The following is a 14,305-nucleotide window of genomic DNA, read 5'->3' as shown; positions in this document are numbered from 1 at the left end:
CTGACTCCCTCTCTTCCTCTCTTGCTTCGCCCTGACTCCCTCTTTCTGCTTCTTTCTCCCTCTCTCTCTCTTGCTCTCTTCGCTTCACTTCGCCCTTTTTTCCAAAGGCTTCCGCGCGCGCTCTTTATAGCGCCTCCGGCGATCAAGCCGCTGGTGTCGAGGACACGCCCATCGGTGAGCTCACCTCGGCCCTGGTTGGTCGCACGGGCTCCCGATCCCGCCCTTAGAGGAGGCATTGGCAAGGCCACGCCTTGTTCCCGGCGCTGGGCCAACTCCTCCCACCTTCGGCTCCGAGATTACCTCGTGGCTAATGGAGTCTTGGGATGAAACAAACCACAGCTGTAGCAACCCTAACAAACCGCCCAGTGCAGTTGGCAATTGAGGCTTTGAGGGAATGCAGTTGGCAATGGTTGGAAGGGGAATGTGAAGGGAATCTACTCTTATTTCACTTGGTGCAATGGAGTATTTAAATTAATGGAAGACACAGCCTTACACTAATACACATAATAAGGATATAACTACCGAACAGGGATATATGGTGTCCTGCGTGTATGTTTTATGGAATTAACTACGGGAACGCCCTTTGATCTTTATACAACAACAAATGCAGGAAGGAGGGTGACATTTTACAACAATTCATTACACAACAATAATAATAAAAAAAACATTCTCATATCCACAACAATATATATACAGTATATATTACACAGGGGCAGTGTCAACCACTGAATTATTAATGGGTCCTTGCCAATACTAATAATTATGTGCTACAATAACTTGTATATTATTTACTCATATATTTCTGGGCTTTTGTTGAGTTTGTTAAACAGATTCTTTTGGGGTACTTCCTCTTCCGGTGCACTGTTCAATACAGCTCCTCTTGCAACCAACTGTACCTGGCTCTTGGTTTTTTGTGTACGTGCTCTTCCCGTGGTTATTACCTCACCTCGCTCGGTCCCGAACTATCACATAGTGGCAGCGGTGTTCAACTTTTAAACCACCTCGACAGGATAAGTGCACATTTTCGTCGACGGTGCCCCAACCCCTGCGCGCTTCGGGGAAGATTCCATTCCCGACACGTTCTTCGGACGATTTTTTTTTTTCTCGCCGACACACGCACATTCTCCTACGACCAGCATGGCTAACATGGCCGACATTGAACCACCTACAATGGATTGGCAGGCCCCAGACGTGCCCTCTGCATTCGCCACTTTAAAGCAGTGTGCTGAACTCGTACTCAGGGGACCTCTCGCTGGAATGAGTCCAGAGGAGCAAGTAACCTACAACCTACTGTGGGTGGGACAGCAAGGCCTCCACATGTACAATTCGTGTGACCTGTCTGACGATTTTTTAAATTTTTTTTTTGTATACTGAATCGAGGCTCGTGAAAGAGCTGACAACCGCGAGGGAAAGACAGCACAGGGGGACCACGAGGGAAAGACAGCACAGGGGGACCACGAGGGAAAGACAGCACAGGGGGACCGCGAGGGAAAGACAGCACAGGGGGACCGCGAGGGAAAGACAGCACAGGGGGACCGCGAGGGAAAGACAGCACAGGGGGACCGCGAGGGAAAGACAGCACAGGGGGACCGCGAGGGAAAGACAGCGCAGGGGGACCACGAGGGAAAGACAGCGCAGGGGGACCGCGAGGGAAAGACGGCACAGGGGGACCGCGAGGGAAAGACGGCGCAGGGGGACCGCGAGGGAAAGACGGCACAGGGGGACCGCGAGGGAAAGACGGCACAGGGGGATGACGAGAGAAAGACGGCACAGGGGGACCGCGAGGGAAAGACGGCACAGGGGGACCGCGAGGGAAAGACGGCACAGGGGGACCGCGAGGGAAAGACGGCACAGGGGGACCGCGAGGGAAAGACGGCACAGGGGGGCCGCGAGGGAAAGACGGCACAGGGGGACCGCGAGGGAAAGACAGCACAGGGGGACCGCGAGGGAAAGACAGCACAGGGGGACCGCGAGGGAAAGACGGCACAGGGGGACCGCGAGGGAAAGACGGCACAGGGGGACCGCGAGGGAAAGACGACACAGGGGGACCGCGAGGGAAAGACGGCACAGGGGGGCCGAGAGGGAAAGACAGCACAGGGGGACCGCGAGGGAAAGACAGCACAGGGGGACCGCCAGGGAAAGACAGCCCAGGGGGACCGCGAGGGAAAGACAGCACAGGGGGACCGCGAGGGAAAGACAGCACAGGGGGACCGCGAGGGAAAGACAGCACAGGGGGACCGTGAGGGAAAGACAGCACAGGGGGACCGCGAGGGAAAGACAGCACAGGGGGACCGCGAGGGAAAGACAGCACAGGGGGACCGCGAGGGAAAGACGGCACAGGGGGACCGCGAGGGAAAGACAGCACAGGGGGACCGCGAGGGAAAGACAGCACAGGGGGACCGCGAGGGAAAGACGGCACAGGGGGACCGCGAGGGAAAGACGGCACGGGGGACCGCGAGGGAAAGACGGCACAGGGGGACCGCGAGGGAAAGACGGCACAGGGGGACCGCGAGGGAAAGACGGCACAGGGGGACCGCGAGGGAAAGACGGCACAGGGGGACCGCGAGGGAAAGACGGCACAGGGGGACCGCGAGGGAAAGACAGTACAGGGGGACCGCGAGGGAAAGACGGCACAGGGGGACCGCGAGGGAAAGACGGCACAGGGGGACCGCGAGGGAAAGACAGCACAGGGGGACCGCGAGGGAAAGACAGCACAGGGGGACCGTGAGGGAAAGACAGCACAGGGGGACCGCGAGGGAAAGACAGCACAGGGGGACCGCAAGGGAAAGACAGCCCAGGGGGACCGCGAGGGAAAGACAGCACAGGGGGACCGCGTGGGAAAGACAGCACAGCGGGACCGCGAGGGAAAGACAGCACAGGGGGACCGCAAGGGAAAGACAGCACAGGGGGACCGCGAGGGAAAGACAGCACAGGGGGACCGCGAGGGAAAGACAGCACAGGGGGACCGCGAGGGAAAGACGGCACAGGGGGACCGCGAGGGAAAGACAGCACAGGGGGACCGCGAGGGAAAGACGGCACAGGGGGACCGCGAGGGAAAGACGGCACAGGGGGACCGCGAGGGAAAGACAGCACAGGGGGACCGCGAGGGAAAGACGGCACAGGGGGACCGCGAGGGAAAGACAGCACAGGGGGACCGCGAGGGAAAGACGGCACAGGGGGACCGCGAGGGAAAGACAGCGCAGGGGGACCGCGAGGGAAAGACAGCACAGGGGGACCGCGAGGGAAAGACGGCACAGGGGGACCGCGAGGGAAAGACAGCACAGGGGGACCGCTAGGGAAAGACGGCACAGGGGGACCGCGAGGGAAAGACAGCACAGGGGGACCGCGAGGGAAAGACGGCACAGGGGGACCGCGAGGGAAAGACGGCACAGGGGGACCGCGAGGGAAAGACGGCACAGGGGGACCGCGAGGGAAAGACGGCACAGGGGGACCGCGAGGGAAAGACGGCACAGGGGGACCACGAGGGAAAGACGGCACAGGGGGACCGCGAGGACCCAAGGACGATGATGGACGATGGAGGACGATGATCGCAAACCCAAGAAAATATGGGAGAAGTTCACAATACATCTAGAGCCGAGGACCAATTTCCAACTCGATCGTATCCACCGACAGAAGCATAAACAGGAACGTGCTGAATCCATCGATTAATTCATGACTAGATTACGGCTACAGGCACAAAAGTGCAGATTTGACACCATTAAAGAGCTGGAAGACCGTCTAATTGAACAGTTAATAATCAGCACCAGGCACAAGAAAGTCCAGGAAACATACATTGCCAGGCAAGGACGAAACCCTCACATTTGGACAATGCGGTGGACCTGGCTCATACCAAAGAGGCCACCGGGCTCACCTGGAACAACTCACTAACGACACTGCAGGTGACAAAAATGGATGAGATACTGGAGCACTGCCGGGGCGCAGAAGGCATTGCTGATGGCATTATCGTCCATGGCCGGACTAATGAGGAACATGACATCAAACTCCATCATCTCATGACCACCGCCCGTGAACATGGTGTCATCTTTAACCTAAACAAATGTGAAATTAAGAGGCCAAGTATGAAGTTTTTTGGCCTGGTCCTTGATTCAAATGGACTCCACCCGACCTTGGTAGAGTTGAGGCAATCAGCAAATTGAAGGCACACTCTAATGCCACAGAACTACAACAGTTCCCTGGTATCGTGACCTACATGGCATCATTCCTACCGCATCTCTCAGACCAAGCTAAACCACTTAGGGAACTCCTAAAAAACAATGCTATCTTCGAATGGACTTCGTCACACCAATGTACATTTGACTCAATCAAAAAACTACTCTGTCGCCAGGTGATGCTCATCTACTTTGATCCCCACAGCGTGACTGTCATACAGGTGGACGCATCCATGCACAGACTCGGCGCCGCTCTATGCCAGAATGGCAGGCCCATAGCATTCGCTTTGAGGACTCTCAGTGACGCTGAAAACAGATATGCCAACATCGAACGAGAGCTACTTGCAGTAGTCTATGGGTGCGAGAGGTTCCACACATACGTCTACGGAATTCACTTCATTGTGGAATCCGACGATAAACCATTAGAATTGATTCACCTCAGGAACCTCTCAGCAGCACCCCAGCGACTTCAACACCTACTCCTCCGCGTTTTACCTTATGACCTGACCATTGTGTACGTCCCAGGAAAGGATATGCTGCTGGCCGATGCGCTGTCTCGCCAACCGTGCGATCAGTATCCATCAGTCTTGTCCAGTTTTCTGCCAATAAGCTTGCAGAATTATGTCAGTCTATGCACATGGATGAGGAATTGCAGCAATAGAAACACATCATCTCTCTATAATTCCAGTAATCTCTGTGTGTCTGTCTGTATGCGACCGCTGTTTCTCGACAACTACCGGTCCGATATACTTGAAACTTGCCAGGTATATAGCTGGGGACCCGAGGATGTGCCTTTTCAAGGTTTGAAATTAATCGGACAAGTGGTTCCCAAGGTATGGTCACCGTACTCGCAAGCCGTTCGCTTTGGCTTTGCGAATGGACCAAACCATTTCATGTAAATAGAGGGGGGGGGTTCTGTGGTCGTTACAGCCACGTGGTTTCAAAGTTTTTTTTTGTTGTTGTTGTTTGCACGCATGTTTTTTTGCACGCACGTACGGGCAAGCACGTACGGGCAAGCACGTACGTGCGGGCACGCCCTAGTTATCAATGGATGGCCGGATCGACGTATGTCCGTACCTCACCAGCTTCAGCAATACTGGGCCTATAGAGATGAACTAGCCATCTAGGATGAGCTCATTATAAAAGGTGAACGCATTGTCATACCGCGGATGATGCAGCATGAAATCCTCTCCCGCTTACATGAAGCTCATAAAGGAGCTGATAAAACAAATCTCCGCACCAAGACATGTGTCTTTTGGAATGACATCAACAAGGATATAGAATCCATGACACGGTGCTGCAGTACCTGCCAGCAATATCAGAAATCCAAACGACCGGAGCCACTGTCACAACACGAGATACCAACCAGACCATGGAAAACTGTCACAGCTGATCTATTCTTCTTCTACCATGCGGAACACGTGCTCATATGTGACTACTACTCAAAATTCCCTATAGTCAAGAGGATCAGCAGTAGTCCGAGCAGCAATGTAGTGTGCCAGGTGCTTAGGTCCGTCTTCTCGGAGCACGGCATACCTGATCGTGATGTAACAGACAATGGGCCACAGTTTGCATCCAAAACGTTTGCCAACATCGCCGAGAAATGGGGATTTGACCATGCTACCTCCAGCCCTCACTTCCCAACCTCAAACGGTTTCATCGGACATCAAGTTCAGACAGTCAGGAACATTCTTGTCAAAGCCAAACTTGCTGGTGTGGACCCATTCATGGCTCTTCTGATCCTGCGCTCCACGCCTATTGATAACTCCCTTCCATCACCTTCAGAACTACTCAACCAACGCACTCTCAAGACAAACATCCCCATGTGCATCCATAACACTGCTACAGGGAAGGACAACATTGCGTTTTGACTTCAACAACGCCAATGGCAACAGAAGACGTATTTTGACCAACATGCTGGACCACAACTGTGCAACCTCAACCCGGGTCAGCCTGTCCGTTTCCAGGACAGCAACACTGGACAATGGCTACCAGCAGCTGTGACAGTTGTGTGCCCGGAACCCCGCTCATACAATGTAACTACCGAGTTGGGAACCATGCTACGCAGAACCGCCGTCATCTGAAGCCATCGCCTGATGACAACCACCAAAGTGCCCAAACAGCTCTTCCACCGGTATCACCGAAATGTGTACGGTTCATCGCGCCAGATTTGTCACCCAGCCAGAACCTTCCACCACCGGACATCATGACTGACTCTCCAAACAATAACATTCCCACAGGTCAGCATACATGTTCTGGCCGTTTGGTCAAGCCACCACCCCGCTACCATGTGTGGTATGTATGGGGCATTGGCAGCTCGCTGTCCTTTTTGGTAATTATCATCATGCTTCTTTTTAGAAGAAGGGGGTTGTCAACCACTGAATTATTAATGGGTCTTTGCAATTACCAATAATTCTGTGCAACAATAACTTGTATATTATTTACTCATATAATTCTGTGCTTTTGTTGAGTTTGTTGTACACATGACTTTTGGGGTACTTCCTCTTCTAGTGCACTGTTCAATACACCTCCTCTTGCAAGCAACTGTACCTGGCTCATGGTTATTTGTGTACATGCTCTTCCCGTGGTTATTACCTCACCTCGCTCAGTCCCGATCTATCACAGGCGGATCCAGGAATTTCAAGATGGAGGGGTGCACGAAACCATAGTGCTGGGGGGGGGGGGGGGTGGGGGGAGGGTAAAGGGGGTTCTGGGGGTCTGCCCCCAGGAAATTTTTAAAAACTGATCGTCAGAAATGCCATTTCGTGCGTTCTTGGAAGTTTCTGCAGTTCCTTGTGCCCAGGGGGCAAACCCCCCATTTTTTGTGAAAACAGACACGGTCTGCTATAAAAGGTTGTTGTATATGGTTGGATTCCTTAGACCCCCAGCAACAACTTCCAGGTGGACAACCTTTCCAACAGGTTACTGTAACTGTGCAATTCAAGATGGCGTCCAAGATGGTCGCCATATTTTTAAATCTCCATATTGTCGTCAATTGTTATCTTATTTTCATGTGTAATACTTTGTTTCTCTGGTTTTCAAGGTCAGGGAATCTATTTATGATGGTTTCAGTGATATGATGTGTTTTATACCATGTACTAGGCCTAATATTTATTACATGTTAATATATTATTTTAAGGCGACCATGACACAGAAAATCTACAATAACAATACACAGTAGTTTACTGTTGTTGTAAGAACAATAATGGTACAGAAAGGTACCAGTTACCAAGAACAGATTACATGAGAAATGAACTACTGCATGTGCTTCACAGTTTGGATAAATAGATTCCCTGACCTTGAAAACCAGAGAAACAAAGTATTACACATGAAAATAAGATAACAATTGACGACAATATGGAGATTTAAAAATATGGCGACCATCTTGGACGCCATCTTGAATTGCACAGTTACAGTAGCCTGTTGGAAAGGTTGTCCACCTGGAAGTTGTTGCTGGGGAACTAAGGAATCCAACCATATACAAAAACCTTTTATAGCAGACCGTGTCTGGTTGACCACTCTTGCTCCCTGGGTCTAACAGACTGACGGACGGAGGGACAGCGTGCAAACCTATAGTCCCCTCCGGTGTACACCGGTAGGGGACTAATAAGATGTTAATGATGATGTCATCGGTGCCTTCGTTATGACGTCATAATTCGACAAAGACACTTATCCATCCAATCATTATTAATTAGTCCCCTACCGGGTGTCGGAGGGGACTATAGGTTTGCACGCCGGACGGGTCCCTCCGTCCGTCAGTCCGTCACGCAAAGAACAGTTTTCCAGACTTTTTTTCTAAACGCTTAATGCTAATGATTTCAAACTTGGCACATGGTTTCCTCATGATAAGTTACAGATCAAGTTCGAACTTCACGACGTTTCGATCATTTTTGACAAAGTTATGGCACTTTGAAGTTTGGGAATTCTGATAATTCTGATGATCCTTAACTCAGTGCCATTTTAAGTTTTAATTTCCTTTAAAAAACAATTTCTCTGCAATAATAGGACCGATTGAGATCAAATTTTCACCATAGGAGGGACTCGGTCTGTAGAATATTTTAATGGTAATTATGATATCACAGGTCACGTGGTTCGGCCGCCATATTGTTTTTCGTGAAAACACGAAAACCCCTTTTTCTCTGCAACGGCTGAACAGATCGAGGCCAAACTTTGCAGGCAGAATCGCATACCCATGACGAACAAAAAAGTCAAAGAGCATGACGTCATGCGTCACATGGTTTCAGAGTTATGACGTTTTTAAGCATGAACCTTTAAAACCGAGCTCCTCACTCATTTTTGATCCAATAGAGGGGAAACTTCACAGATCTGTTCAGCATATCAGTCTACTAAAACGACCTTTTGGAATTTGCGATAGGGCACGTGGTTTGGCAGATATCGTTAATTAAACGAAAATATTTTTTAAAAATGGATATCTCTTGAATCGCCAGTACCTCACACCGTGAGTTGGTAATAAATTATATAATTCACACAGTGCAATACGTGCAGGCCGCTCCACGGAGCGACCTTGCGGGCTTATCAACGAGGCGAGGCGTGACACACATGTGTCTCAGCATACCTCAGATCAAGTTTGAAAACCATCATCAACCGTGCATAAATTTGCATATTCGATCATTTTTGACAAAGTTATGGCACTTTGAACTTCAGTAGGGGACATGTATTGCAGCACAATACTCAGAATGCTTGTTATTTTCAGCAACTGTTGGTCTGATGGACACGAAATTTTCACCATAGGAGCGCATCCTCCTTTCAAATATTTTAATGATAATCATGACGTCATAGGTCATGTGGTACAGGCGCCATCTTTGAAAAATCGAAAAATGTTGCACCTCTATATATCTCCAAAATCGCTGCATTGAAAAAATTGCAACATGGCTCATTGTAAAGATGCTCTTCCGTGGACGCTGCCAAACAATCGCTGGCGTCACGGTGTTAGGCCTTGTGCCGTCGGCATTCTCAAGGCCCCACGAACTGTAGTGTAGCGTCGAAGGCCTTCCTCACCTGATAGCAGGAGAATGTGGTCGACTTGTTTGTTACCTGCTACGTCCTTCACAGAAAAGTACAGCTGGGTACGCTTTCTCTTTCTGAATAGCTCGAAGGCTTCACCGAGGTTAGCGCTGGTCCAATCCATGCGCGGCATCATGGGTGCGTCCGCCATTGTGAGCTTGGCTACGAAACGAATCCCTAGATGGGGTTCCAATCGGGTTTGTCGGTTCGCCTTTCGCTGCCACCATGTAATTAGATGAATCCAAGTCTCAACTTACGAGATGACCAGTTTAATGAACAGCACAGCAAGCCACGTCACTCGGCCTCGTATATCGTATATCGTATATCGATTATCGTATCGTATCGTATCTCGTATCTCTCATCTCTCATCCGGCCTCCCCAATCCCCGCTCCCTCGCCTAGGCTAGGCCACGCCCTCCGCTCACATTCACATATGACACACATTACATCACGATCACATCCTCCACACAATTCACAATGGTAGGATGCATAGATAAGCTCGGTAGGGAGCTCCCCCTTCTGACTCATCGTTTATTTATCTTTCTTTCCGTCTTCCTCGTACTCTCTGTAGCGGCTGCCAACACAATCAATTCGTTTAGGGAATTTGTCACAATAGGATCGAGTAAAACTGACATCGACGCCCCGGACAGTATTTACTCGATCACCATGAGATCATTATTTCCCTGGAGACCGCCATGTTGTTAACCGAGCGCTCCGTTCCGTTGAAGTGTTTGCTTGAGCGCTTTGAATCGAGAAAGCCGCTTGCTAACGGAACACACCGCAGATTTTATTGCAAACACTTTCTTCAGCAAATAATTTACCTACAAAATGGATCCGAAGAGTGGGTAAACTGCAAGTCGGGGAACAAACGCGCCATGTTGAAAGGTGCAGTTATTTCGCTCCATAACGTTACGTCACAGCGTCATTTATTACCGGAAACGAAGGGAAAGTCGGTACCGTATTGTGGGGGAAAAAAAATAATTTATTACAAATGGTGTTATACTTTCTTGTTATCATTGGAAAAAAACAAAAAGAACCCGCTGCCGTGCCATTGTATCCGCAATGCCATGACTCGGATTCGAACCGAGGTTGCTGCGGCCACAACGCAGAGTACTAACCACTATACGATCACGGCGAGCTACGCGGGAACACGGAGAACAAGCCTTTTTTTCCATTGTTGATTATATTAATTTGCTTGCGGTGTATAAATAAACGCTGCTTGGTTGAATTTTTTTTTATTAATTGAACATCTTTTTCTCTTGCATTATAATATTCAGTGATGGCGATATCTTCAACCAAACTAAGACCAACTTGCTTTCCGATTAATGACGCCAAATAGCGCTTCGAATTGTCATGTCTACAATTTAATTCATGCTTTGAAGAACGCATGCAGTCTGTCTTTATACTGATGAGGAGCTTTATCGATTGAATCTGAACCATGGAAAGTGGCATCGATCTTTCCTTTTTTAAATCAGAATCTGAAACCCGACAACGAAACGACAGAAAAATAACAACAACCACATGAAAATAGTGTGAAGAGGAAGAAGAACACGCGTTGCGTATTTAAAATATAACGGCTGTTCCGGGTAAGAAACGTTGGCTTTTTCGTTTAAAATCTGCTATATTCACCAAGCAAACGTGTGAATTTATATCATAATCATGTGTTGTGTTTTTTGCTGGTTGTTTTAGGGTTTTATTTTCATTATTTACTAAGCCTACTTGTGTAAAACATGAAAACAAACGTTGTTTTGGGGCCTATACACTACAGAGTATAGACGTAAATAATTGTCTGTAGTCAGCGGCTTTGAGCAAAATAATAATAAAAGAAGGGTTTCATTTCGAGACCCCTTGATGTCATGTTTCGAGCGTCTGCTCAATCTGGGTGGTCGATGGTTTGAATTCTGGCCGAGGGATCATACCTGAGGAATGAATGGTACCGACTGCTTCATTGCTTGATGTTTGGTATATAGAAAGGATGGAGCATGGACTCGCTACCATTGCCAGGGTCGATGGCCGAATGATCTCCTGCGTCGTTCTTTTGCTGATGTATTTAATCAATGAAGTGAAGAATGTGAAAAAGGATGTTTTAACATGTTGTTGTTGTTGTTGTTTGTGTGCTCCTTCAGTGTACTATTTTCTACTGTATAGTGAAACCTTGCCGTCCGCGAGGGTTAACTTCCTGTAAAATTCTGCGAATGGCGAAATCGCAAACGATGAGCAGTTTCTAACATGTAAGTTAATGAGATACGTTCCAGCCTAAAAAATTAAATCCAAACATGGAGGCAATACCTCTGGTGCTCACCTGGTAGAATAAACAGTATACTGCACCGACTAAGGGTATTTTAAACCAATTTCAATGGTTGCTCGAAGACAGCACAGCATGTAGAATTATACTAACATAATCATAAGACTTTAAACAAACAAATAAAAACATACCCATTTTGGGGGGTCAAACCTGGATCCACTTTGACCCTGGTAAACCCCCTTAAACCCCGATTATTATTTTTTTCATGCCGTGAACAAACTTTAGTCACAACACAACAAATATCATTTGTGCCAAATTTGGTCGCAATCCCATCAGCGGTTTCGGAGAAGTTTCAAGTGTTTACGGACAAACAGAGGGACTGACAACGCGCCATCACATAAGCTCCCCTGAACTTTGTTCCAGGTGAGCTAAAAATCATTCATAAATTTTAAAATAAGATATTTAAATAGAAAAAAAAGGAGTGAAATAAGATCAACGAAGTAACATTTACCATCAACAAGAAGGCTTGTTCTGCTTAGAGTACCTGTATGGTACAGTACAGTGATCAATGTACCAGGAGTGACCCACAGTTGCCTCACATATATTATGATGTGCTCTCGCCTTGGTAAAGACAGGACCACGCAGTCTTCCATAATATGTTTTGTTGTGTGGAGTGGCCTGGCAGAGTTTGCACGTGGTGCCGGTGGCATCCCCAATAGGAATCCTTGATGCAACAGAAGAAACTGAACATGGAGTTCTTCTTCACGACTATCTATCACCCTTTTTTTTTTTGTCTTCAGAAAGATTTTTTTTTTTTCCTTTCCACTGTTCCTTTTTGTTCTGTTACATCCTTGTTAAAAGTGTTTAACAATTGAAAGTGTAAAAAAAACTTGTGAAAACAGAACGAGTTTAAGGGGGAATAGGTTCACTTTTCTGCGGGTATGCGGGAATATCAGCACGCAGGGAGAAAAAGGCTGTCGAAGGGTTAAGCGCAAACTGTAAACACTTGGACGGCGAGGTTTGACAGTAGTTTTCTCTTGCTTTAAGATACATTACTTTATATGATTGTGTGTGCTCCTTCCGTGTCCATCACACTTTATTTCTAAAGGATTCCTGTTGCCTTAGGATAATTAACATGTTGCCCTTGGGGCCGCTGCATTACGCTCCAATTCTTGCTTCTTCCATCCTGGAGTGACGTGTTTTTAAAACGGGCATTTTTATGGTTAAACGGACATTCACATTTGTTTCAAGTAAATTGATTATAATCTTTACAACCAAGTATATCTATTAGCTTTACAACAAAACCATTTTTTATTATTCTATGGCAGCAGGAACCTCTTTGAATAAAGCATGATGAACGGACGCTACTACTCTTAGGAAAACCCCCCTCACACTGGCCTTACGGGGTCGTTACGGCGGCGTTGCGGCGAAAAAATCGTGCACAACCGGGAGCATTCCTTGTGGTACCTGGGACATCCTCAACGCTTCCTGGAGCATTCGTATGGATCTTGAAGCGTCCGGGAGGGGTCGTAATTTCTTCCGAGTTTTGGTCCAGACCAAAACTCTCGTAAGAAAATTACGGCAGTGCTACGGAAATCTAGACCGCAACGCTTCCGCAACTGCCGTAACACCACTGTAAGGCCATCTTAACCATCCGCAAGGATTCTCCCTCTCCTTGGACTCTCTGGGCAGCGGGTGCTCCGTCCATGGCTCTCCTGGATAGGTCTTGCCCCCTTGGAAGTCAGCAGCAGAATGAGGGGAGAGTGGGGGGGGCCCCGTTTTTATATTCTGGGCTGGGAACCGTAAGGAACCGCAAGCAAACGTAGAGGCACCGTATCTCCGCCGTGTATATCCGCAACGAAGCCGTAGCAGTCCGTACTAAACCGTAATAAACCGCTGTGAATCGGTCACGGTCAAGCAAAATCCTCTCCCGGGTGTTCACGATTTTGCTCAAAAAATCGCAACGCTGCCGTAGAAAGAACATCCGTGGACATCCGTAAAAACCATTTTTTGGTGTGAGGTACCCTTAATAGATACACGTATCACTTAGGTATAAATTGTTTGGCAGTTTTATTGGCTTGACCCCAATAACTGCCCAGGCTTGGATTGTTTATTGGAAGGGGGTATTTTTTAACCCCCCTCCTGGGAAGAGGTGCTTATTTGTGGGGGGGCAGCGAAGGAGGAAGGGGGAATTTATTGGAGGAAAAACAGTATCGTTTAAATATTGAGAAGACTGTTTTGTCCAATTTTCTTTGTGTGTTTGTTTTTACAGTTTTCCAGGGAAATATAATTTGTACGAGGTTCGTAAGAAAAGTGGTGAAACAACTGACCAGTTTGATATCTGTCAGCAGGTACCATAAATGCTAGGTTCACCATGCCAGCCCCGGATGAGACCTCGATGACAGATCTATGTGATTCCAACTTCCTGGAGGATATCGGCAATAAAATGACCATTCCACGGCATCTCCAGGTAGTTTCTCAACCAGAGGGTGCGACGGAGAGTGAAACGAAAGTGCCAGTGTTGCAGGCTGGTGATTTTGTTGGGCAACATCTCATGGAGGTCCCTGATCGGATTGTTTTAGCAGGTAAGTTGTTTCTCGTATCAGGAAGTTGCTGAACTTCCTATGTTGGGATGGCATGGACACTCAATAGATTTTAAAATACAACACAAATCCTCGAAAAAAATATCCTAAGATAAACATAAATCTACAAAGTACATACTCATACCAGTTGTCTATGGAGGATTTCATATCGAACTAGAACGGCACTCAGAGCATACCTCCGCCAGGTGAACAGTTTGCGTTTTGTATCCCAGAGTATACCAGAATATCACAACACAGAATCGCATTTAATCAAAATCAACCGTC

General features: G+C 48.1%; 1 protein-coding gene and 1 non-coding gene across 3 annotated transcripts in view; one reads left to right on the top strand and one right to left on the bottom strand.

The window, feature by feature from the left end:
* Positions 1 to 10,256: 10,256 nt before the first annotated feature.
* TRNAH-GUG (transfer RNA histidin (anticodon GUG)) lies at positions 10,257 to 10,328 on the bottom strand. The gene has a single exon. It is a non-coding gene; the product is annotated as a tRNA-His (tRNA).
* A 246-nt stretch (positions 10,329 to 10,574) lies between these two features.
* LOC137435327 (mitochondrial fission factor) overlaps positions 10,575 to 14,305 on the top strand; it is a 32,955-nt gene continuing 29,224 nt past the window's right edge. The window contains exons 1-2 of one of the 2 annotated variants that reach the window (XM_068129016.2): positions 10,575 to 10,779; positions 13,787 to 14,023. In XM_068129016.2, the coding sequence (XP_067985117.2) occupies positions 13,813 to 14,023 (211 nt within the window). In that variant the 5' untranslated portion in view covers positions 10,575 to 10,779; positions 13,787 to 13,812. The remainder of the gene's footprint in view (positions 10,780 to 13,786; positions 14,024 to 14,305) is intronic. The other variant, XM_068129015.2, reaches the window with a different exon arrangement.

Source organism: Myxine glutinosa, chromosome 9, assembly GCF_964187855.1.
Source record: "Myxine glutinosa chromosome 9, kmMyxGlut1.1, whole genome shotgun sequence".
Classification (NCBI taxonomy): Eukaryota; Metazoa; Chordata; class Myxini; order Myxiniformes; family Myxinidae; genus Myxine; species Myxine glutinosa.
Note: the sequence above shows the minus strand (reverse complement) of the source record. Positions and strands in the feature narration are given on the sequence as shown.